The sequence below is a fragment of the Petaurus breviceps genome, unplaced genomic scaffold, assembly GCF_028583685.1.
Source record: "Petaurus breviceps papuanus isolate PSGF00001 unplaced genomic scaffold, PetGlider_PUasm1.0 90808, whole genome shotgun sequence".
Taxonomy (NCBI): Eukaryota; Metazoa; Chordata; class Mammalia; order Diprotodontia; family Petauridae; genus Petaurus; species Petaurus breviceps.
In genome coordinates this window covers 9744655-9771874 of record NW_027187349.1, presented here as the reverse complement: position 1 = coordinate 9771874, position 27220 = coordinate 9744655, and the positions used below count along the sequence as shown (strand labels likewise).

The window sequence follows — 27220 nt, the reverse complement described above, 5'->3', positions numbered from 1 at the left end:
CCATTTATGAGTGAATCATGTAGCCAATTTGACCTTATCTTGGCATGTGGTGTGAGATGTTGGTCTATGTGTAGTTTCTGCCATACTGATTTTCAGTTTCCCCAGCATTTTTGTCAAGTAATGATTTTTTTCCAAAAACTTATATCTTTGGGTTTATCATATAGTACATTACTTTGGTCATTTACTATAATGTAATATATACCTATTCTATTCCCCCGATCCACCACTGTATTTCTTAGCCAGTACCAGATCAAATGAATTTTTAAAAATTATTTCATCAATCTATAAAGTATCTTTTGGTAGTTTGAAATACTAACTGTATAAATAAAAAGATAGTTAATGTTCAGCATGAATTATAAGGACAGACAACTTATTCTTTTATACACACATACACATATAAAATACGAAATACTAAATACAGCCATTGTGCATTGATTTAAAATAGGATTTAGTATCTCAAAACTATTATTATATCTTGAGATGGTAATATTTAAATCTGCAGAATACAAAGCAATTTAAAGGATTGTTTATTAGACATTTTACATTTCTACTTTGGCTCTGAATTCTCCAAACAGATTCCAGAACATTTCTGATGTTAAAATAGTGAGATTTGGGTCAGTTTTTTTATTGGTGTTTGACCTATATGAAAGCAATAGAGTAGTTGTTAGGGACTCTTACCTTGCTGAGATTCTGCTCAGACTAGATGGGTCCCAAGACTTTGAAAAATATCAAAAGGTTGCCTCCAGTCTAGACATGTCCATCAAAGAATACTCATTCACCTAAAATCTGGAAAGATGAAAAGAGGAAGTGAGATTCAAGACCTAGGTTAGAAGTCATCCAGTTGAGCTTTCCTGTGTTAGCTGCCCCATAAGGTTGTCAGTAATTCTGACATATATAGTTGTGAGATATAGTTGTGAGAAAGAATTTCAACTGTCCAGACAAATGCTAAAGATCTTAAAAAAAAACAACTAGAAGTGACAAATTCCTGCTATGATTGCAAAATAATTGAATCTTTCAGAAGGTAGAGGAAGAACTGTTACAATAAAGGATGAATTGACTGATAAAGCTATAAATTATGGAAATCTTGAGAGGCAGTGACTATTCCCTCTCTAACTTCATAATTGGTAAGTGTGTGTTCTAAATCCCGAATAATTGATTTCAAAATATTCAGAGAAAAGACAGTGATAGAATCCTGTAACCTGAGCCTTGGAAAAGACAGTTGGGTCAAGAAATGTGGAATAAGTTTCATATGCTACATTTTATACATGATTCCATCAAAGGAGAATAGAGGAGGCAGCTATGTGTTACAATAGATGGAAGGCCCACCCTGAAGCCAGGAAGACTCATTTCAGTGAGTTCATATTTGACCTCAGACACTATGTGACCCCGGACAAGTCACTTAATCCTGTTTGCCTCAATTTCTCATCTGTAAAATGATCTGGGGAAGGAAATGGCAAACTTTTCCAGTACCTTTGCCAAGAAAACCCCAGATGGCATCACAGTGAGTTGGACATGCCTGACACAACTCAACAACAGAAGGAGCTGGCTAGCCAGACATATTAACTGCATGAAGACCTCCATTTTTTAAAAACATATAGGAAAGTTGGAGCCATGTAACCAGGGATAAATAGAAGAATGTTTTTTCTTGTAAGAATACTCTTCAGTAGGCCTAGGGCTTATAGCAAAATGAGGGGACTTATTAATTTGTCTTTAGTGAGAGTAGAGGAGCAGGGAAGGGTTAGGACAACTGGAGTTGGGAGAATGATGCTCAGACAACGACAAGAAGGTTAAATGATGAGACTTGGACTTTGCTTGTTTTCCCTGCCAGGGAGAATGACCTTTAGCCTGAGAAGAATCAAAAATGGTTTACAAAATGCTGAAACTCAAGATGACAGAAAGGATGGTCAAAGAGCACCTGGATGCATGCCTTTCTCCAAAACATCTCAAGTCCTGTGTCCTGACACACTTTGCAGACATGATTCTGAGTTTTTCTCAGTGTTCTTTAAGGAGTCAGGCAAAACAAGGGAGCGGTTGTGATGTTGACGTGGAGCAGTAATATAGGGGAAGAAGTAGGGTTATCCGCATTTTACAAATGAATAAGCTTGAGATTCAGAAATTTTAAATGTCTTGCCTGTAGACACAGAGCCAAGTCATATTTTTTTGGACATAGTTTATTCATTAATGTAGCAAAAATATTTAGCTCCTTTAATATGTCAGACTTGATGCATTGACTTTGATTCTTAGAAGTTACCAAAATGCAATTGGGAGGCCTTGGGAGCTAGTGGGTTCCCCCTTACTGGAGATGTCTGAACAAAGGCTAAATGACTACACATTGAACTTGCACAGTAAATTCTTATTCCGATATGGATTGGACTAGACTGCCACTGATGTCTTTTCCTTCCATGAAATTCTGTGATTATCTAATTTTGTAAATAGGACTTCAGTCTAATGCAGAAATTTTTAACATTTTGTTTGTCAAGGAACCCTTTGGCAGTCTGGTAGCCTGTATACACCCAGACACTTAGATACTCAGGACACCCATTGTGTCATTTGCCCAAAAACTCATACTTTCCTTAGTTCTATATAGGAAAGAGAAGTGATTCTATTCCAACCATACCCCAGGGAATATACACAATTCTTTTTATTTTCCATTAAATGAAGTATAGTGTCAGTTTCCCCACTGCTCATAGGCTCTGGGATGGACATTATTGTTGCAAAAATTCTGATTGGCATACAAGATTTTGAACTACTACTAAATGTGGAAGATGAAGTGGATTTTCCTAACCCCCCCCCACCAAAGTTGGCTGGATGGGGACCCTCTCTATTATCATACGTGGCAGGGAGTACTAACTGAACAATGTCCCTCAGGGCATATATACTGGTAAATATGTATCTATACCCACAGCATAGAGCTGGTGTCCTTGTTACACAAGGAGTTGCCAGTCTTTCACAGAAGATGCTTCTCCTAATTGGCGAAGGTAGGTATCTTTTATATCTCTAGCATCTGCCATAGGTGTGGAGTCGATTTATAGGCAACTGAGAAAAGCAAGTTCTTTAAGACTAAGGATGTTAATTTGTTCTTGGTGTACTTCTCCATGGTAAAATAGAGTATCTTGTCATGCAAAATACACTGTGTAATATTAGAGGAGCTGTGTTCTGTTATGCCTTACTCTTTCTTGCCTATCTGTTGCTTTGAAGATAAAATGTCATCTTAAGCTTGAGTTTCACACTTCATCATTTCCTAGGCCCCTCTACTACATGCCCATGAATTCTGGGATCTGGTTTGGAATGATTTTTACCAAAATATGATAGATTAGATCCTTTAGAATTACTAGATTTGCTCTAGAGTAGACTAATGGCAACTTCAGATATAAAATCAGATGATACAATCTGAAGAAATAATAGAACACTATTAAAATACACCCTCATACAGTACTGGAGCTTTGAGGAACTTGTTTGTGATTATGGGAGATGTTTAGTCTTTTTTCATTAGATTTCTTATTGCATATTCAGATATAATACTAGGCATCTTGATCCTAAATTGGCTATAGAAATGTCAGTGGATAAGACTTGGCCCCTATCAATCTAGGATATCTGACTAATAAGGCATTTCAGTGTGTTCTAACTTTTTTCCAGATCTCTGGGAACTCTGAAATGCTTTGCTTATTAATGGGGTCAGGGTTTCCTTGATCTCCATGCTTTCTAAGGCTATAGACACCCCAGATACTAAGCATTGTTTCACATTCCTTATCTCCACCAGATCTGCTAACTCTGTACTGAGGACAAGGCTTCAGTAAGTATGCTTTGGATTTTGAGAGGTGTGCCATACTGTTGAAAGAGCCAGGAGAACTGCAGTTTCTATGGTAACCAGACAGGCCAGGTCTCTTCAAAATGGGCAAGATTTTTGTGGTCCATCATGATGGTAATTGAGTGTAATATAACTTTATGTTGATGATGCCACATCTTCAAGGTGAGCTTGATTGCCAGTAAGCCATAGCTAAATCACTGGTCTTTATTAGCAAATGAGGATAGTGCAGTGAATAGAGTAATAGAGCTAGAGTCAGCAAGACTTAGGTTTGAATCCACTCTTTCACACTTTATGACCATGGACAACTCATCTAACTTCTCTGAACTTCAGTCTCCTCTTTATAATGGGGATTATAACTCCTTTAGTATCAACTTCAGGTTAATGTGAGGCTTAAATAAGATAGTTCATGTAAAGTATTTGTCAAAATTGGAAAGCCTCCCCCGCCCCAAGCTAAGCTTTCTGTATTGTATTCCATACACAATATATAAATCTCTTTTTATCACTAGCTTGTGGATGTTAGCTAGAGACTACAGGTTAGCCTCTGGGCCCCAAAAGGCAACACACCTGAGAGCTTGAGTAAAAACATTTTAAACTAATTATATAGGCAGAGTCATGTTTAACCAGCTGACTCATCTTAACACTTTGCTCACTGCCTTCTGGCATCATGCTGGGTTCCATTCACAGTTACAGTTGTAAAATACATGTGCAATCTCTTTATGTATGAATTCTGATCTTCAGTAGAGGCAGGACACCAGGTATTAGGTATTTGATCACTGCATGAACTAGTGATGTAGGGAAGGAAAAGTATAGTGCTAGCAATTTGAGTAGCATTGGAAGCAGTGACTGGATTTTATGGACCAAATTTTTGTCGTATAATTCACTTTTCTGATTTTTAAGTCGTATATTAACATATTGAGGGACAAATTATATAAATAGCATATGGATCTGAGCTAAAATTAGAATTGGGTAGGCAAAGTAGGAAGCTACCTAAGGTACATGGGAGACAAATCAGGGCAGCAAGGTACAATATAAAGAGTGCTAAATTTGGGGACAGAGGACCTGGCTCAATTCCTACCTCTGTCATTCAATCAAACCTCAGTGACCTTATCTGTAAATTGAGGGGATTGAAATAGATGACCTCTATGATCCTTTTCACCTCTAAGTTTATAATTCTGTAAGCATAGGCTGAACTTTTATACTACATTTTATAAATGCACAAATTGTGTGCATATGTTTGTGGTGAGTGGGAAAGAGTAGGAAAATTCTGTTCTTTGTGGCATGTAGATATTTATTTTGGTATAAACCAAGTTGTATATCTTAAAATTGAATTCTTAAAGTCTCTTGTGAACAGTGATATACATACATAAATATATATATATGTATATATATATATATGGGAAGGGCACAATCATAAAATGTAGAGAACATCATGTACAAAACTTGCTTCATGCAGGCAAAATGCATCCTCTCAGCTTAATTTTAGGATCCTCTTCTCTCTAAGGTGGCAATATTCTTCTTCCTCTATAAAGATTGATCTCTGAACTCTAAACCTGAGGTTGTAGTAGAGAAGTAATCACAATCTTCCTAAGAGGCTGGAACTACTGAGGAGCACCACCTTTGTTTTCTAGAAGTTCTGGACTGTGAACTGTACAGGAACTTGTTGCACAGTAATCTTTCCTCTCCTAACCAAGAACATGGAGTTCAGGAGTTCCCATAACTCAGTTCTGTGGTTCCCTTCTTCAAGATTGCATCTGGATTCAGGATTTCTCATTTTTCAAATGCTTTATTAACTTCTGATTTACATCATTCATTTCCGCCAGATTTTGAGTTACATATTTTCTCCCTGTTTTTTCCCCTACCCACTGCCCCAAAATAGCAGTACCACAGGATACGCCTTCCTTCAATCTGCTCTCTCCCATATCTTCTCCCATACCCCCTTAAACTTTTTCAGTAGGGCATGGTGGATCTCTATGCCCCAGTGCCTGTATATCTTATTTCCCAATTACATGTAAAAGAGTACTAATAGTAGTATATATACATATTTTTAAACATTTGATTTTAAAACTTTGAGTTTCAGATTCATTCCCTTCCTTCCTTGTCACCCACCCTTACTGGGAAGATAAGCAGTTCAGTATAGGTTGCACATGTGTAGCTAATGCAAAACATTAACATAGTAGATATATTTTGAAAGACTGACTATATTTCCCACCCTCCTATCCCACCTCCCACTTGTTCTATTCTCTACTTTGATCCCTTCCCTTTTCAAAAGTGGGTGCTTCCAACTTCCCTCCCCCCCAGTCTGCCCTCCCTTCCATCATCCCCCCTCTCATCCCCTTCCCCGCTACTCTCCTGTAGGGTGAGATACCCTGTTTAGTGTGTATTTCATTCCCTCCCCTAGGATTTCTCAGTCTGAAAGGCCATGTATGCTACTACCCCTCCACAGCTTGGACCAGGAATTCTCCTGGGGCCATGGCCTTCACATTCTTTCTGTTGACATGAATTTACTTACTTAAGAATAGCTAGGTCCTAGAGTCCTGGAGTCTCTTGTCTATATGCAAAACCTTTCAGTCAGGAACCAATAATGGTTTTTATGCCAGTATAACTTTAAAAAATGTGGCCCAAGAGGTGAGTTCTTATGCCACAAGTTCCTGCCTCCAACTATAGAAAACAGTGGCAGGAGTTTCTGAACCTTATCTTCTTGGAGAGAAGAGGGTAGATTTCCTGTGTAATGTCAATTTCTGGATAATTTGGACATACAGCCTTCTAGAGTTACATAAAGACTATTAATAATAGTAATAGTGCATGAATTGTCACAGATTCTGCAGATCATGGGGGATTAAGCAACCATTCAGAGGGTAATTGCTCTTGATTTAACCTGCTTGGATAGGGACCACAGTCTTGGGTGGAGGTCCTGGGGTGTGTAACCAGGTGCCCAAAGTCTGTGGGGGCTGTAGAGAGGGTGCCCCCCTAGTTGCTCCAGCTTCTGTGAAAACCCCAGCATTTTGGGACAAAGCTCTCTCCATTCTGAAAGCAGAGTTCTACAGTGGCAAAGAGTTCAAAAGTCAAGTAATTGACTGGCAACATGAGCAAGCAGAAGAAACACAATCCTACCATAGATTCCTTTTTGGGGGACAAAAAGGATCAAAGCATGGGATGGGAGGAAGAAAACGAAGTCAGATCTCTTGCATCAAAAGCTCCCAAGAAAAATACGAACTGCTTACAGGCCATGAAGGAGCTCAAGAAGGATTTTGAAAACCAAGAGAAGAGGAGGAAAAATTGGGAATAGAAATGAGAATGATGCAAGAAAATCAAGAAAAGCAAGTCAACAGTCTAACTGAAGAAAACACCTTAAAAAACAGACTAACTCAGGTGGCAAAAAAGCCAATGAAGAGAAGAATGAATTTTCCCAATGAAAAAAGCTAAATTTGCCCAATGAAAAAGGAATTTCAAAAAGTCACTGAAGAGAATAATTACTTCAAAATTCGATTGGAGCAAGTGGAAGCTAATGACTTTATGAGAAATCAAAATACTACCAAACAGAAATGAAAGAATAGAAGGTAATGTGAAATAGATCCAGGAGAGATTTAAAAATTATTGGACTACCTGAAAGCCACGATCAAAAAAGGAGCCTAGACACCATCTTTCAAGAAATTATCAAGCTGAACTGCCCTGATATTCTAGAACCAGAGGGCAAAATAGAAATTAAAAGAATTCACCAATAGCTTCTTGAAAAAGATCCCAAAAGGAAAATTCCTGGGAATATTATAGCCAAATTCTAGAGTTCCCAGGTCAAGGAGAAAATACCACAAGCAGTCAGGAAGAAACGAGTATTGTGGTAACACAATCAGGATAACACAAGATCTAGCAGTATCTACATTAAGGGATAAAAAGGCTTGGAATATGATATTTTTTAGGTCAAAGGTAGTAGGATTAAAACCAAGAATCATCTACCCAGCAAAACTGAGTATAATGCTTCAGGGGAAAATATGGTCATTCAGTGGAATTGAGGACTTTCAAGCATTCTTGATGAAAAAACCAGACCTGAACAGAAAATATAAGAAGCAAGAGAAGCATGAGAAGGTAAACAGGGAAAAGAAATCATAAGGAACTTATTAAAGTTGAACTATTTACATTTCTACATTGAAAAATATTTGTACCTCATAAGACTTTTCTCAGTATGAGGATAATTGAAGGTAATATATATGCATATATATGTATACATACATATATATGTATGTATAGGAGGATGAAGGTGTGTATAAATATATATGTGAGGGTGTGCATATGTATGTACATGTATACATAGAGGGCACAGTATGAGTTGAATATGAAGGGATGATATCTAAAAAATAAAATTAAGAGGTGAGAGAAGAATATATTGGTAGAAGGAGAAAGAGAGATAGATTAGGGTAAATTATCTCATATAAAAGAGGCAAGAGAAAACTGTTACAAAGAAGGGGAAGAGCAGGAAGATAAAAGGGAATGGGGCAACGTTATTCTCACTGAATTTGGCTTAAGTAGGGAATAACATACACATGCAATTGGGTATCTTACCCTACAGGAAAACAGGGGTAATGGGATAAGAGGGCGGATGATAGAAGGGAGGAAAGATTGGGGGAGAGGGTAGTTAGAAGCAAATACTTTTGCAAAGGGACAAGGTCAAAGGAAAATATCGAGTAATGAGGGGGTGGGATAGCATGGAGGGGAATATAATTAGTCTTTCACAATATACCTACTATGGAAATATTTTGTGTAACTACACATGTACAGCATATATTGAATTATCTTCCCAATGGGGATCGGTGAGGAGGGAATAAGGAAAAAAATCTGGAACTCAAAGTTTTAAAAACAAATGTTTATAAAATAAAATAAAACTCAAATAATTTTTGCTCTTATAAATTTAGGACCAAATAGCTTCTTTTTATAGGCTTTAGATAAAACTTTGTATCTCCTGTAGGTCCTAATAAAGTATTCTACATGAAGCAAGTGCTTAATAAATGTTTTTGAAATTGTCTTGATATAACTTTCGTTTCTTGATTAGTACTGCCACCTAGTGTTATTTTAGGCAAAAATGCTTAATATAAATATGTTGTGAATCTACCTTCATACTAGTAAATATTTGTGAGTATATTTGTGAGGATACCAATTAGGTATCATATTTGGATTTTATTAGGAAATTTGAGTATTTGATGAATCATTTTTGGTAATAATTTATTTGACTTTCCTGTAGTGTTGATATTTTAGTAGTTAAACCTGAAATAAAGATCATGTAATAAAAAATAAGGATAGAGTGCCAGGCCTAGAGTCAGGATGAGTTCAGATCTGATTTCAGACATCAGCTCTGTGACCCTGGGCAAGTCACTGAACCCTATTTGTCTCAGTTTCCTCATGTATAAAACGAGTTGGAGAAGGAAACTTCCCCAGTATCTTTGCCAAGAAAATTTTGAGTTGGGATCAGTAAGAAAGGGTCACACTTAATTAAAAAATGACAACAATAAAAAACTGAAATTTCATTTTCAAATTTCATTCAACATTGTTTTCTTCTCTACAGGTGAGATATAAGGATGATTATTTTGTAATCAATTAAATTTAACTTTTTTTCATAAACAAATTTCAATTTCCACTCCTTCTTCCCCTCATTGGGGGAAAAAATAGATAATTAAAACCCTTGTGACAAATACACATAGTTAAGCAAAACAGTTTCTTACTTTGTACCTGTCCAAACATACACACAGATACACACATTCTGTACTCTGAGTATATCACTTCTCCGATAGAAGAAAGGTAGAATACTTCATTGATGTTTTGGAATTGTGGTTGGCTATTATTGTGTTGGTCAGAGTTCCTAAATTTTTTTAGAGTTATTTGTTTTTACTGTGTTAGCTCATACAAGTCTTCCCAGGTTTCACTGAAACTGTCCCTTTCATTATTTCTTATGGCATGAGTATAACTTATGTTCAGATGCTTCCTAGATGATCAATACCCTTTCAGCTGAGAATGGTCCAGGATGGATCTGACTTCTTCACTTTCTTTGAAGTTCATATAAGTCTTATGAACTGTAGTACTTGCTTACTTGAATCCCTTAATTCCTTTAAATTTGTTTCCTGGGTATTGAATGCCCTCATGTCGGAGCAAGTTGTTTTTATTTTCTTGGTTACTACTCAGTGAGGAAACATTTATTAATTACTTACTGAGTGCCAGGCACATATGTATGAAACTCTGAGGATACAAAAAGAAGATCTCTGTCTTCAAGGAGCTCACAGTCTAAGGGGGTGGGGTGGGTGGGGAGAGGCAAGTCACAAAAGGAAGCCAAGCAGTGTGTGTGGTGGGGAGGTGAGGAACGTCAGTCAGAAAAGTCCCAAGGTAGTGCAGCCAGATGAGGAATGAGAGGTCTGAACTGAGCTCTTCCTTTCAGTGGAGGTTTGTGAAGCTCATGGCCCCAGCCTCCTGTCAGAGAGGCAGCAAATTGCGATGAAGGCAAATGCCAAGGCCAGTGAGAGCCTACAGGATGATGAGGTTATTCCAGTAGTGAGCTTCCTGGGGAATAGTGGGGAGGTCAGTCAGACACATCCCAAGGGAGGGCATGCTGCTGGAGGATAAGACTGTTAAGGAAATAATTTCTGTAAAATGAAAATTTCTCAACTTATAATTGGTTCTGTAATATCTGTTTATTAATAAACAGTGTAGGTTAATTGAAAGGAATGCAACATAAAATGTTTCATACTGTACATCAAAAAACCTGGTAAGTCAGTGTAGTAGGGGGAAAAAAACATTCTCCTGGTTTTGAAGAGATGTGGGTTTAAGATCTCTCTCTGTCACTCACTATGACAAGTCCCTTTGCCCTTAGGGGCTTTTGTATATTTGCATAGTAGGAGATTTGGGCTAATTGCTAGCTCTCTCATGGCCTTCCTACATCTTTCTACCTCCAAATTCATTGGATTTGTAGTAAAAAGGAAATCTGGGTAGTCATGATAGTTTTCTTCAGGTATTTAGCAGATTATAATTTTATTCTAGATTTTCACTAAATATTCCCTTAATATTCATTCTGAATTTGCTTGGAATCGAAGACAGATTCTCAGGCCTTTAGTTTGTAAACTCTAGTAATCTTTTCCTTTTCGGGAGAAAATCAGTCCTCCAGTCTTATGGCTTTATCCCCATTCTTCAGTCTCTCAGTGACAACAATTCCACCTCCTCAATGCTCTGTGTATCCAGGGATATTGTTCATCTAGGCCAGGAGTCCTGAACTCAACAGTAGCAGCTAGGTACTCTCCCTAGTTATATTTGTTCTGTCCATTCAGTTGAAAGGTCATTCTTCTTAACAGAGAAAAAAGAAGCGGACTGAGAATGGAACAGTTCTGACTTCTTTTGGAATCCGTTATCATCCTGTCTATCCTGAGTAGTGGTCCTTTGATCCTCCTCATTTCCCCAGTGTAGGCTAATACACAACAAACCCTTTGGGTCCCCCCCCCCCGCCCCGCGCGCCAACAACATTGGCTTCTTTGGAGTCGTAGCAATGACTTGAAAAAGATTGTGCCACACATTGATATCTACCCTCGTGTATGTCTTGGTATTTTATTTATCACACCCAAAATTGCCAGAAAGTTTTGGCGTAAAGAGGCTCTGGAGATGCCCATTTGGACGTATTATAAAATCTGTAGGGATTTTTTGTGTGAATATCCTTCAGAGCATAACTAAAACTGAGAATGATTTTAGTAAAAATAGAAGATAGGACCGATACCCTAGATCTATTACTACAACAACAACCATATTGTTGGATACAATATTGAAATCTATAAGATAAAGTTGATTCAGTGCTTTTTATCTTTTTGACTGATTTAGTCCACAGAATCACAGAAGAGACTGCAGAGAGCATCTAGTCCAACCTGTACCTGAGTGAGAATCCCTGTTACAACACACCAGACAAGTGGTCATCCAGCCTTTGCTTGAAGACCTCCAATGAAAGGGACCCCATTATCTCCAGAGGCAGCCCATCTCACTGTTGTATAGCTTTAATTGTTAGAAAGTTTTTCCTTCCATCACATTTAAATTTGCCTTCGTGTAGCTTTTGCCCATTATTCCTATCCTGGAGTTGATTTAGAAGATAACATTTCTTCCTCATTTAAATATTGTTCTTTGTATTAAGTATGATACTGCTGAAAGTGTCCTCCAGTCCAGTAAAATCCTGCTGATGCTATGTTGTGGCTCCATGCCAGCAGAGCTTAAATTCAAGCAGGTTCTACTAAACCAGAAAGACTTTGTCTCATCTGAGGAGCAGCGTCACAAATTTTAGAGACTTAACAGGTTACCTTGCAGGATGATGAATCTTTTGGCAACACCTATGTTTGAAGACCATCTATTGAAGTATAGATGGATTGATTGGGAACTACCTTACCTACATAGTATCACAGGTCCCTAAAGGATTTAAATACTGAAGTTCCGCCTAAAACATTTTTATCTTGTGCACGTGCTTTGACCAGAAGCCCATATCTCTCCTATAGTTCTTGTTTACAGTGAACCTACTTTACTTAGCCCTTCCTTGCAATTTTTGTCCAAAACAAAACAAAAAATACATCCCATAAAACACCAGAACTAACCCACCCAAGAAAATCCTTATCCTTATTCTTTCTTCCTTCATTTTTTCCCCAGAGTCCTGAAGTGCTTAAAGTAACACATAAGTTTATATGTATACGGGATAAATATTATTTATTTGTCTTTCCCCCCTCCCCTTTCTTTTTACTAGAGTCTGTGTATGTTCACACCACCTGGAGTAAAGGAAGGAAAACCACGACTCATCCCAGCTGGGCCAATTACCCATGGTACAACAATTTCTGCTTATGTAGCCAAATCAAGGAAAACAATGCTAGTGGAAGATATCCTCGGGGTAAATTATTTTTAACTTTTAATGGCAGATTTTATGTTTGATCATTTTAAAATAAAGTATGACTTACTGTTTTGATGTAAGCTCTCTTTTAGGTGTTTCTTCTTGCCCCACCCTCTACCCATCCTGCATTAAGACCAGGTTCTACTCATTAAGATAGTTACTCCCTGTTTGTTTGACCTTTATATACAGGTATCTCACTTGGGAGCTGGCACCTCATAATTTTTTAAAATTGGCCCTAGGATATTGATTTATAATTTTTGTATGTTTCCTACATTTCTTTAATTGGAATTTTATTATTTTTTCAGAATTTTTGAAAAGGCACATGTTTGATATAATTATCCGTATATAAATATTAACTGTTATCATTTACCTGATGTTCCCAATCAATTGAATATTCCACAATAAGGAAAATTTCCCATTAATGAAAGCTTTCTGTATATCAACAATTCAAAAATATTGACCATTTTGATTGAAATATTTTTAAAATATATTTTTTCTCTTAACCTTCTTAAACAAAGAAAATTGATTGACCAATTTTGAATGACTTAAGGTCATTGTTATGTATATAGAGTTATAAAATTTTAAGTTGCAAAAAGATTTTATATTCCTACCTCCACTTTACAGACAAAGAAACCTAGGCCCAGAGATAGTATGTATATTGCTTCTGTCACTATTTAGTGACAGAATTTGGACTAGAATCCATTCTCTGGACTTCTAGTCAAGTGATCATTGCACACTCTCACTTGTACATACAATAGATGACAATTCTCAGAGGTTTCCAGAGATAATCCCTAAACTAAATGGCACAAGGCTGCTTTTTTTGTTGTTATTGAGATTTTGTGCCTGCTTTTTATTATTTGGTTTTCAAAGGTATATTTTCTTTGGTCACTGTTAGCAGCTCTCAGTATGCTGTCTCCCAGAAGCACGTCACAGTTCTAGTTTGCTACTTGTAATTTGCTAAGGGTTTAGAGGCTAGATAACTAACTTTATTAGATACGTCTAAAGTAACAATGAATGAGGGCCTCAAAGTATACGTATTTTCAAGTAAAAACTGAGTGGCATCTGTTTTGGCTGATCTTGGACCATTTCTGTTTCTTATCTCATCTTTGGCTGTAGATTCTTGATATTTTAGGCCTCCTGATGAGAACTGCCTTTGAATATGTAAAGTTTCATCGAATTATGTAAAAAAACTGAATAATTGTCTGTAATCTTTGTACAATTTTGACTCTATAAAATGGAACAGGGAGTAAAAGCAAGGGACTGAACTCATGGATTTAGTACTGGCTCTGCCCTTAACTAGTTCTGTAACTTTGGATAAGTAACTTAACTTCCCTTTAGCTCCATTTCTTCTCCTGTAAAACAAGGAGAATGGAGCATATCACCTCTAAGGTACTTTTCAGTACTAAACTTTATTCATTCTATTATTATTTTTTTAATTTAGTTATAATTTTCTAGTTTTTTTTAATTTAGTTATAATTTTCTAGTAGTCAGTACTACTAAAATAATATTTAGCGATACCTTATATTTGTATTATACTTTATATTAGTAGTTTCCAAACCTTTTTAGTAAAATTGTCCTTTGTTAAGATCAGCTTTTCCAGCCCTCCATGACATTAGTAGCTGTATTCTTGTTGCATAATTAGTGCTAAGTAAAGATAAAAAAGAAAATTCTCAATTATATATGGATTCAGATAGTTTTTATAGTAAGTGTCCATAGCTTAGAGGTTGGGAACATTTACCGTTTACAGAGTATTCATATTTATTTCAACTCATTGAATGATTCAGAGTATTTAGATGACTGGCACTTATGACTTTTAAAATATTAACTACAAGTACTGGTTTTGATGTTTTTGTTTGGGTGATATTCAGATTTATTCATAATGACCCTTTGCATGTAGGACAAACTGCTGAAAATGAATCAGAATTTAACCATGGTCAGCAGTCCAAAGTTCTGAAGAGGACAATTACCTGAGATAAAAATTTCCATTTTCATCTCTTGTAACTATTACTAATTTGAATATTGAAAATAATTAATGAAATCCTCTAACTTCCTTTTTAATAATATTCGAGTTCAAATGTGTCCTATTAGCCAAAAGGAAGGATAACAATTTCTCTATAAGACTAATGCAAAACGTTATTTTATTTGGGATATTTTTGAAATGTGACCATGTAAAATAAATGTATTGCAACATTTTGAGCTAAAAGGAACCCTAGAAATCATCTAGTGCCACCTCCTAATTTTTCGTATGAGGAAACCAATTCCTATAGTGGTTCTATGACTTTTCCAAGTCTATAGAATTAGTGACAGAATAGAGAATAGAAACCGGGGTCTCTTGACTTCCAATCTAGTGCTTTTTTATTATCTCACTTGGTCAGCCTAAATTTTATTTGAATGTTACATTATGATTAAATTTTTAACTTATTAAAAATCAAGAAATATTGAGGCGGCCAGGTGGTGCAGTGAGTAAGAACGTTGGCCCCAGTGTCAGGAGACCCGCGATCGATTCCAGTCTCAGATACTTGGCACCCACACAAAATAACTGGCCGTGTAACCTTGAGCAAGTTACTTAACCCCAGTTGCTTAAAAAACATCAAGAAATGTTGAGTTGACAGTGATTTGATAAACACTAAAATAACATTTTTCTAAAGAATAATTACACTGTGTGTTCATTTAACCACTGAGACTCTTAATTATCTTTGTCCTATGACTTAATGAAGTTGTGAAATACTAGAAGAATTGAACCACATAAATATTGGAAGTTTTTACAAAAGTGAAATCAAGTTAAAAATGTAGGCACTAAATAGAAGGGGAGGTTCAGAACTTCTCCTTGTAGAGAGAGCTGAAGAAGTTGGTTTCAGTCTGTCTGCTTAGAATTCAAGTTCCTTCAGGGAGGAGACTGTGCTTGCTTTTATTTATTTATGTCTCTACTGGGCACACAGTAAACATCTAATAAATATTTTTTAATTTTTTTTCATTCTCCCTACATATCTAACTCTTGACCTTCTTTCCTCACAGTGCTTATTAATATAAATGTACAGACCACTATGAAATAATTAGAGTTTTTGTACTCATATTCCTTGCAGAAAGTAAAAATCTGGATAAATTATGTGAAGAACTTGACAAGATCTTCCAAATTAAGTCAATATATGTCATGATGATTGGTGATTTCATTATACAACTGAGTGTAGAGAAATTTGGCAAAAAAATTTGGAAACTTTTTTGGAAAAAAAAGACATGAGACCAAATGATTATAGACTACTCAAAAACCTTATGCCTGTACAGCATGAATAATTCATTCAGAAAGAGAGTAAGAAGGTATTAACTGGTTATAGATATAGCATTAGTTTTGGAATTTATTAGAACAAAATTAAAAGTAGCTACCAAATTAATTGAAAGGATTAAGATGGGAAAAATATTCCTTTGTGGGACTGCAGCAGCTCTGATGTGACCTGTTTAAAGTAATTATTCAATAGATGAGAAAGAGATAAAAGTAATGGTATTGATTCTAAGCTATATCTTTGAAGGGTTTAGCCGGTTCTCATCTACAAAGGGACCCAAAAGTTATGTAAATTTAGAAGAAGCTTTATTTCCTTTTCAGGCAGTGAGATAAGTCAATCAGTGACAATATTTTGGAGCCAAGATCATTTAAAACATGGGGAAAGGTGATGGAAGATTCATTCATTCATTCAACAGAATTTAGCATTATTTTCCAAAGCACATTCCAGAGGCTGTGCATATGAAGCAAAAAGTAAACAGAATTTACATGCAAGCAACTGACCATCTTAGTAGAAGGGTACAGCATGCACATGGAGGAAGACAGCAGCAACAACTGGAAATTTCAGGAAAAGTTTCCTGCAGGAGATGGTTAAGAATTTTAAGAGGGAGAGTTCAAAAAGTATTTCAGGGATGGCAATAGGCTGTGAAAATGCACAGAAACCCAAAATGGGATCTCACATTCTTGGAACAGCTGGCACCTCACTTTGACTGGGATATGGTATATGAGAAGGTATAATGTGAAATAGTGCTGAAAAACTTGGTTGGAGTCTTATTATGGAGTGCCTTAATCACTATGCTGAGGAGTTTGTGTTCTATTATAGACAAAATAGGAAGGTACTAAAATTTTGGGGGCAAGGAAGTGGGATAGTCATATCTGTTCCTGATAGTTGTGTGAATTATGGTTTGGAGATGAACGAGACTAGAAGCAGGAATACTAACTGATTAGGAGACCATTACTATAGCAAAGGTGAGAAAGAAAATGCTAATGTTAACTGTGAGTGTGGTCTTGCAAATGGAAGAAAAGAATCATGTAAAAGATCTTTTAAAAAGAGAGTCAAAATGATTTGGATATAGGGGAGGAGAAAGAGGTAAGAGTGTAAGATAACTTCACTGAGTTTATTAACCAGTCATACTGGTTAATAAACTCTTTGGGTCTCTTTGGAGAGTTTAGAGTATGATATGCATTTGTTAGTTGTCTGAGTATGGGTGATACTTGAAGACAGTAGAGTAGGTAATGTAGAAACTACAGAGAGAGGGGGAGATAGAGGACAAAATCTTGGGGGATACCAGATTTGGGGGGATGAGATATGTAAGATAAATCTTTAGAGCATACTCAAATATATGTTAAGGAAAGTTAGTGATTCTCAAGCTGAAATTACAAGCTCATAAAACAGAAAAGAATAGTTGAGAAAATAGGCCTGCAGAGAGCTTAGTTTGAGGTCCAACTTAATATAGGGTCATCCTCACAGCATTTGCAGATGAAAGTGAAAGGAGGATAAAAAAGAAATGAACAAGAGATTTCCCCACATCTGTTTGGTGATATTGTCTTATGTCTATCACCTTTGGATCTCTCCTCCTGCTATCTAAAAGTAACTATGTGAATAAGTGACAGTGGCACATGAGATAAAGTCTAAATACCAAACAGTTCATGTTGGTCACATCATTTCAAGGTACTCTGGTGTTTGGTTTTCAATATGAGTCAGAAAGGAGAAGATTCCTTAAGAGTGGAAAAGTTCAGAGATTACTTATAAAAAAAATTCAGAGGCTGAGAGAACATCAATAATTACGCATCAGTATGCCTACCTTTTGACATATATAATGCAGTCATACATGCATTGATTTCAATGATCTATTCAGAGATACCTGAATAATGGAACATCATCTCGTCCTAAGAATCAGAATTGCAAAGGAAAAAAAAAACAAAGGAAAGACAAGGTGGATGTAAATACATGACGACTTACATATGAAAAATGGTGTAAGAGATTACACAAAATACAAAAAAGTGCTCAGTGGGCTTTCTATGCAAGATTTCAACAATGGCATGAACTCAAGAGCACACAGAATATGAAGACATGGGCGTGGGGAGATTATTGGGCATTGGGGAAGAGTTGTACCTTATACTATTGGAAGAGTAACAGAATCAAGGAATCACATCAGAATTGGAAAAAACCTTGGCAACTATGTTATCTAACCCATAACCCCCCAAAAAAAAATCAATCCTACAACATCCCTGACAAATATTTATCCAAAATTTGCTTGAAAACTTTTTAAGGAAGGAGAGCCCTATTAGAGGAAGTTTTTCTTGCATGGATTAGATAAACTTAACTAGATGGTCCCTTCTAATACTGAGGTTTTCTGATTCTGTGACTTGCCAGATGGTCCTATATCTAGTAAGTGCTTACTAATGAATAGTATTGATTATTAATATTTTCATCTGGATAGCATACATCATCATAGCTTATTGGTTTTATTTTCTAAAACTGATTTAGGGAGATTTTTTTTTCTTTTCTTCCCTTACCCCCCCCTTTTTTTTTCTTATTAGGATGAACGATTTCCCAAAGGTATTGGACTGGAATTAGGGACACGCGTCCAGTCTGTTCTTTGTTTACCAATTGTCACTGCAATTGGTGACCTCATTGGTATCCTTGAACTGTATCGGAACTGGGGCAAAGAAGCTTTCCATATCTGTCACCAAGAGGTGAGAAAACAATAGTTTGCTTTTAAGTTGAAAGTTTATCATGTTTCAGTCAGGCTTAAAATGCCTGGTTGGATTATGTGTATCCTTATAATTATACTGAGGCTTTTAAAAACAAACAATTTTTCTAATTGTTGAAGTGGGAGGAAGGTTTTTTATATTGGAATCGTGGTGATTATCATAGTAATATTTTTATAATAAAAATACTTGAATCTTCTATTGAGAATTGGTTTGATAATATTTCTTAAGACTACATATTTTACCTACAAAAAAAAGAGAATAGGGTTGTATGATTTTGTTTTAATAGTGAAAAAATGACAGACCTGACCACATGGTAAGAAAGATCAGGATTCAGGTCTGGCCTCTGAGACACACTGGCAGCAATGTGAACTGAGCACTCTAAGAACTCCAGGTAGCTTTTGAAGTTTATAGGTTGCGGAAGGGTTATGGAACTAAATAGAAAAAAAAGATAAAAACATATGTCTATATTTTTTTACAAAGAGTTCTCTACATTAATAAAATCTGATGGTTAGACCCAAAAAGAAAAAGTAGTATAATTCTTATGGTTATTGTTATAGCTACTTGATGTGCCTTTAAGTACCTGTTATGTCTTATTTATGATAGATTCCCAGTACGTATTTGTCAAATGGAGAAAACTCATATTGTTTGGTTAAGAAGTTATCTAGAACCAAATATTCTGCAGAATTATATGACTAAATTAGAATAATTCATTGTAGTGTTATTTTAAAAAAATAATTGCAATAAACTTCAAAGGGGATATCCATGTTCTTTTACTGTGCTGTAATTTTGTTGTCTTTGAAATGCCTGAAATAAATAGGCCACCTATTCATTTTTGTAAGTCATTATTGTAGTCATCATAATGAGAAATCAACTGTAATATTAGGACAGATAATCACAGCTTTTAAGGCAAAAATAAACCTTGTTCCTACACCACACACACGTACACACACACACAATTATATGCATGCACATAAAATATTTTTGCTACTGATAATGGGAATATTTTCATTGTTCTCTTCTTTTATTTATCCCCAAATAGTTAAACAAATACAATTTATAGCAAACTAAAATTCTATTAATGTATACCATAGATGCTTAATCTTTAGGTTTATTTCTAAAAATTAAATAATTATTTCCACTGAAAAATAATTTAATAGGAACTTTTTTACTGGACCAGAAGAAGATTGTAAACCCTTTGAGATTCCTGTGGCTCTTGTAGATGAATCTACCTTGTGCCTTAATATGAAATTGCAGGGAACATGACAGTACTGAGGTTCCACAGTGCAGAAGAATGAGAAATATAGAAAAGAAACCCTGTATGTAACCTCTCTTTTTTAAAAAATCAGAACGCTTATGTGTCTGTAAAAGCATGTACAAGTTCAGTGACCTCAGAAACTTATTTCATTGCTCTTTTATTAGAATTCTCTGATAGAAAGTCTATTTGCAGGTGAATTATCCTTTAGCCACTACAGAGAAAATCCTGCAAAAAGATCTGTGGACATAGTTTTGAAATTCAAACTGAAGTTGATATTAAATAGTTTTAGATACTTTCCTGTTTTCTTTTTCAGGTTGCAACAGCAAATCTTGCCTGGGCCTCAGTAGCAATACATCAAGTCCAAGTGAGTCTTAGTAATGTTTTCATAAGACAATGACAAATACCCTGTGTACACACTTGAGAATGAATCATAGGCAAAACCTACAAAGTGTAGTAGTATATGTTGTATGCTTTAGAACAATAAAGAGTACCACACTTAGCAGTTCTACCTTAAGAAACTTCTGGCAAAGCTAAGTCAGCCATGTCATTGAAATAGCGCAATTCATGGAGCTGTTTACTCTATGACTCATAAGAGTTCCCCTGCCCTGTTAATGATTTTTGTGTTCTCTGAAGCAGGGTATTTTTATAGTCAGCAGCACTGTGTTCAAAACCAACTCTGCTACTTGCTACCAATGTGACCTCCGACAAGTCAAAGGCTCTCTTTTGTTCTTTTGTAAAATTAAAAGATTGAACTAAGAGATGTCTTTAAGATTCCTTCCAGCTCCATATCTGTGCTCTTATTCAGAAAGGGACAGGATCAGTTAATTAATCCCTGGGAAATAGCCTCCTAAAAAGCAAACTGCTGACAGTTTGTTGGATGCTTGGGTTAGTGCATTAAGCTTTTCAAAAGATCATTTGCTGACCTCTTACAGTTCAATATAAAGAGCTACCCTTGAAGCTCTTCATCCAGTTCACACTTTTCCTCTAAGGCATACTGCTTTTGTCACTCTGAGCAAGACATCCAAGATCTCAGTTCTCTATAAGTTGCAAAGAAGGTACCAAACTGCATTAGCAAGGAAGTTTCCTCACCTAGAAGTTACTTACACCAGTAAAATCACAGATTCAGTCATTATTTTATCTCTTAAATTGTCTGCTATACTTAGAGGCCAATTTACTTGAATGTCTGATAAGATTGAAAAAGGTCTAACCTCAGGGTGATTTTTGCCTATTTTTATGACAATGACCAAATTTAAAGGTGATAGATGTTTCTTACAGAGTTAGTTCTTGTGCCACCTCACTTAGTGAAAGACAGATATCACTTCTTGGTTGGCTGAACATTTTTATTGTGATAGTGAAGGGACCTATCATCTTTTTTTGAGCCCGTATTCAAAGGAAGGGGAACTTTCTAGAGAGCATAGTTTTTTTTCACTCCCTTCTTAAGCATTGTTTAAGAAACTTTTGGCTAGAAAAGAGAATAGGGCTATGTCAATAATAAATATAATGCAAAGTTTATGAAACTAAACTACTACTTACAATTTTTAAACAACCACCACTATAGGTATTCCTTCTATAGATTCCCCCAAACAACGTAATTTTACACTGTAGCATTATTATATTACAGATATATCTTGCTCTGTAACATTTAATTAAAAATATTGTTCATCTAATACTGAGACACTGCCACCTGTGGTGTCCATTTTCATGGAATCAATTGACATGTTACATGGATGTATACCTGTGTATTAAAAGATATTTGCCAACTTTATGTTATAAGCAACATATCACAGTCACAAACCAATTGTTATTTTATGCCTATTAAAATTAATAAGACAAAGGACATTTTATTTTTTAATGAAAAGAAATCTCTTCTTCTGCAATTAATAATCTCCATGGTTTAATTTATGTTAGGTATGCAGAGGCCTTGCCAAACAGACTGAATTGAATGACTTCCTACTTGACGTATCAAAGTAAGTGTCTAGGGATATGATAACAATTTTTTTTGGACAAAAGATTTTATAATGAGTGCATATTTAACATAAAGTCATAGTAGTTGTAATTATTACAAATTTTTATTGTGACCACTGATTGGAGGTTAATCTATATCTAGGTAAAGTATGATAAAAGCTATTGATTGCCTATTATTCTTCAGTCACATCATAGATAGCAATCACTTCAAATACATAAAGGGTAGTGAGATGGATGTGTGTAGGATGAAAATTAATTTGTAATTAAATATACAAGATATGGAACTTTTTGCTTTTCAAATATGTCCACTAATGTCGACTACAAACTTTCCAAGTATTTTAACCTTTGAGTAAAATCAAAGAATGAATTGAAGATGTGGGTGGGAAGACAATGCTTTATTTTCCAACAATGTCAGTACATTTAGTTTCTTTTTATTTATATTAATATTTCATTTGTTGAAATGCCTCTTTCCTTAGAAGGGGATACATGGCCCTAGACTAGGGCATGGACTTCTTTGGCAATATGGAGAAGTCTATGGGCTACTTCTCAGAATAATGTTTTCAGATAATTAAAGGAAATGATAAATTTCTGTTCGAATTTAATGAAAATAAAGATATAGTTTTCCTACTTAAACTCATAGATCCAGTGTACCCTAGATTAAGAATCCCTGTCCTGCCCTAGAAAATTCTCTTGGCAGCTACCAAGGGTAGTAGAAGTTAAGAGTGTACCAAAAGGTTGATCCTTATGAATGAATGAAGGAAACACATTTAAGTGCTTGCTGTGTGCAAAATAAATAGGGATAGATACAAAGAGAAGTGAGACATAATTTCAAAGAACTTGCATTCTATTCTATTTTTATACTATTTTATTTTTTCCTCATTGCATATAAAAACAGTTTTTAAAAATCCTAAGTTCCAAATTTTCTCTTTTCCTTCTTCCCTCACTTCTCCTCTCCCTAAGATAGTAAGCAATTTTGATGTAGGTTATTATATATGTGCAATTATATGAAGGATATTTCCATATTAGCCATGTTGTAAAAGAAGAAATAGGCCAAAATTAAAAAAAAACTGAAAAAAAGTGAAAAATAGCTAATTTGATCTGCATTCAGACTCCCTTGGTTTTTGCTTTAGAGGTGGATAGCATTTTCCCTTTGTAATTGTCTTGGATCATTGTATTGCTCAGAATAGTTAAGTCATTCCTAGTTAATCATCATACAATATTGCTGTTACTGCATAAAATGTTCTGGTTCTGCTCACTTCACTTTGCATCAGTCACTTCATGTAAATCTTCCCAAGTTTTCCTGGAATCCACCTGCTTCTCATTTCTTATAAACAATAATATTCCATTACATTCATGTACTTGTATTTATTCGGAGATCATGTAGCTGAATCATATTAAGCTAAATGATAGGGGCGGCTAGGTGGGGCAGTGAGCACTGGCCCCAGAGTTGGGAGGACCCGGGATCAGTTCCAGCCTCAGATGCTTAACACCCACACAAAAAAACTGGCCATGTAACCTTCGCAAGTTACTTAACCCCAATTGCTTTTAAAAAAAAAAGATAAATGATAAAATCTATGTTCTTTTGAAGAAATGCTAAGCCATACTTTGCCATTATGTTAGAAAAGTTTATTTTCCAAACTACATATATCATATGCAGATTTGTTAAGTATACAATTTATACCTTCATCCAAGACACTGATAAAACTGTTAAACAGGTCAAGCTAAGAATAAACCTCTGAGGCACTATACTGAAGACTTTGTTTATCTCAACCTAGTAATGATGTTCAGTCTTGCATCCCTCTATCAGGTCTCTAAAGATAACATGAGACTCTTGTCACCTTCTTTCTAAAAACTTAAGTTATTGATAGCATTCTCCTACTAATTGAGTGACTTTATCCAAAGCTGAAATGAGATCAGTTTGGCACAACATTATTGTTAAAATACTGCTGGCTTTTTGTGTGATGTGTGCTTTGTTTTTTTAGATGTTAACTAGCCTTTTCTTTAGTAATGTTTTTTTCGAGAATTAGTGTCAATATGTTATTTATATATTTCCCTTTCTTCTCTTTTGTAAAATCAGGGTATCTACCATTAACAGGCCCCTTCTTATTTTCAGTTATATTTCAGAGGTCACTAAGAATGGCTTGGCAGTAATATCTTCCAGTTCTTTCAGTGTGCTGGAATATAATTCATCTGGTCTTGGTGACTTGAGCTCACCAAGGTAGCTAGCCGAACTGTCTTCTTCAGGTTTAAAGATCTTCAATTTCAACCCCCTTAGTCATTATTTAAACATCTTGGAAGAAAAATATTCTCATTAACTGAGAAAACAGAAACAAGATGAGCAATGCATTGAGCAACAGCATTATCTCTCCTTGGAGAGATTTCCCATTTTTATTCTCTCCCCGTCACACACAGGGATGGTCATTCCATTATCTCATCATTATCATTAAATGTTCCACCTTCATGGTAAAGAGCCCTTAAATTATCCTCTCTGACCATAACTGCCTTTGCTTCTATCTCTCTTTGTACTTCATTATCTCCTACACATATATAGCTAGTTCACCATTACCTCTAGTCACTCTGCCCTTCCTGTTCTTCCAGGCCATCATCACCACTCTGGCCTCATTTTTTCCCCTTATGTGTCTTGACTCTGTAGATAATTAGTTCATGCATGATCTCTAACTATTCAATACCTTGTCTCATCATTGCTTACTCCTTGCCATATTCCCATGGTTCTTCATACCATCCAACTTCTCTGCTCTCAGTCATATACTACTCAGTGGTTATTAGAGAAAATTATGGGCCTTCATTTCTAATTAGCACTATTGAACTCTCCATAGCACTTGGTCCAATATTCTTGTTTTCTTTTCAGCTTCCTACATTATTCTCAAAACTGGACTTTGTTTTATTCTTCAGTGAGAAAATATAGATCATCTATAACTTATCAACATCATTACCTGCTCTCTTCCATTGCTCCAGCCTTTTATGAAAATGATCCCCTTGCCAGGGCCAATCCTTTTCCTTCTCCCATTTTTTCTCAGTTAATACTTGTCAGACTTTCTTTGTTTATAAACTACTTTTCTGCTAACTACAGATATGCTCAGTTCTCCCCCTAATTTGTAAAAAAGCTTTACTTGATACTCCTATGCCCTCAAACTATATCACCCTATATTTATCCTCATTTGCACTGTCATGCTCTTAGACAAAACTGTTTAAGCTGTTTGTATTCATTCACATATTGTCCTCTTTTCCATTTCTCAACACTTTCTAATCTAGTGTTTGGTCTTACCAGTTCAACAGAAATGACTTCCTCCAGAGGTACCAGTGATCTCTTAATTGCTAAATATGGTAGCCTTTTCTCATTTTTTATCCCTTTCACTCTCTTTCCTGTTTTTGCAACACTACCCTCTCTAGATTATCACTTACATTTTGTCCCTAATTGTGGATTGTCCTGCAAAGCCCTCTCATGGTGATCTCACCAGCTTTGATTATTATCACTTCACAGATGATAAGGAGATCTAGATATCTGGCCCTGTGAGTTCTAATCTCATATTACCAGCTGCTCATTGGACTTCCCCACCTGGAAGTCCTCCCAAGCATCTTAAACTCAACATAGCCAAAATAGAATTCGTTATCTTACCTCTTGAACCCACTTTTAAAGCCAAGCACTAGCAGCTTTCCAGAGGACTGCTGCTGTGAACAGCTTTCAAGGTTCTGATTACACAGTATAGTGAAATCTCTATTTATTCAGCAGTAAATTAAGGCAAAGCATTCACAGAAAATCAAAATACACCATTCACAATGTTTTGCCTATAACAGTGTATCATTGAAATGGCCATGTAATTTTCATCAAACTTCTCACATAGTTTTAAGCAAAGTACATTCATTTAGTAATAACTCAGTCATTCTTTGACACAAAGTACAGAGGTCAAAGTTCTCCACCCCTAGGTCGCATTGTCTTAATCTCTTCAATCAAAAAGTCTTCTTTTTTCTTGATTGGAGATTAGTTTCCAATCATCCTTAATTAGTAAGTCCTTAACTCAATCATGTAAATGTAAAGGTCAAAGTTCTCCACCCCTAGTAAATCATAATCTTCTCAGTTTGCATTGAATACCCAAGGAGAGGTCTTTTCATCTTGACTTGAGGCTGGTTCTCAGATTGCAGGGTTCCCCTTCCATGGTCCCAGCTCCTGCCAGCTCCTTGTTGTCTAGCTCCTTGCCCAGTCCTGTTCCATACTGAAGTTCACAGTGTCTAGTCCACCTTGAGTCCTTCACAGTTAATGTTCCTATGAAGACAAAGCTTAACAAAGCCACAGTAACATTCATAGACATTGCCAGAATCCTCATCAATTCACTTTCTGCCTGTGAAATCAACATAGACCCAACAGCAAGGTCTGAAGAATCAACACAAATCATCAGTATAGTCCCTGGACCTCTGAAATCACCAGCAAGACCCTCCCTCCTCCAGGGTTTCTGTAAAAATAGAACAAGAATATTCTCTTTCAGGGCTTCTGTAACAACAGCACCGTCCTCTATTGCAGATGAATCTGACAAAGTAACATCAAAATAGACAAAGTACCAACACCACAGCCATGCCTCCTTCCAGTTCTCTTCTTCTCTCTTCTCATTTCTCAGTTCTTCTCAATTCTCAGTTCAGTCCTCAGTTCTCAGTTTAGTTCTCAGTTCTCGTCTGTCTCTGCAGCAGTAGCAGCCCAGCTTCCAGATGCTTGTTCCCAGAGCTCCTTGCTCTGGCCTCTCTCAACTTGGGCTTTTCCTTATGTACGGTATTAATTCCTCCCTGTTCTGCCTCTTCCTGTTATGTCAACAAGTCCGTCCCACTGTGGGATTCACAAGTTCTGTGTCTTAATATTTGACACAGTCATGAAGTTGGAACAAGGCTCTAAATACCTGTTTAATTGCAAATACAAGGGGCAGGGAAGATCTTCAAATTTCCATTTCCATTACACCACCTGCTCTCTAGATTGTGTAATTCTCTTAGGAGAATTACCATCATCCTTAGAGTTGGTTTATCTAAGTATCATGATTTGTTTTTAAATCTGAATATTTCACTCACATTCAACTCTTGGTGTACTAACACCTGTTTTGGTTGATGATTTATTGTCATTTTCCCTCTCATAAATCCTTCCCAAGGGCTCTATGCAGCATCCTAAGAGGCTTCCTTTAGGCTTCTTGATATTAGTTGATATTATCATTTATGGTTCATTCTTACTACAACACCCCTTTGCTTTTTTTCCAGTCACAGCATTTATTTGATTTGATTATTTTCAATAATACCCTGTTTATGCCCATCATGAGTCACTCC

The 27220-nt window shown here is 36.0% G+C and overlaps 1 protein-coding gene across 2 annotated transcripts in view; it reads left to right on the top strand.

The window, feature by feature from the left end:
- The window catches only part of PDE10A (phosphodiesterase 10A), a 245877-nt gene that overhangs the window by 125026 nt on the left and 93631 nt on the right, over positions 1–27220 (top strand). For both annotated transcript variants that reach the window (XM_069070406.1, XM_069070405.1), the window contains 4 exons: positions 12549–12689; positions 18508–18663; positions 20250–20300; positions 21845–21903. In XM_069070406.1, coding sequence (XP_068926507.1) covers positions 12549–12689; positions 18508–18663; positions 20250–20300; positions 21845–21903 — 407 coding nt within the window. The remainder of the gene's footprint in view (positions 1–12548; positions 12690–18507; positions 18664–20249; positions 20301–21844; positions 21904–27220) is intronic.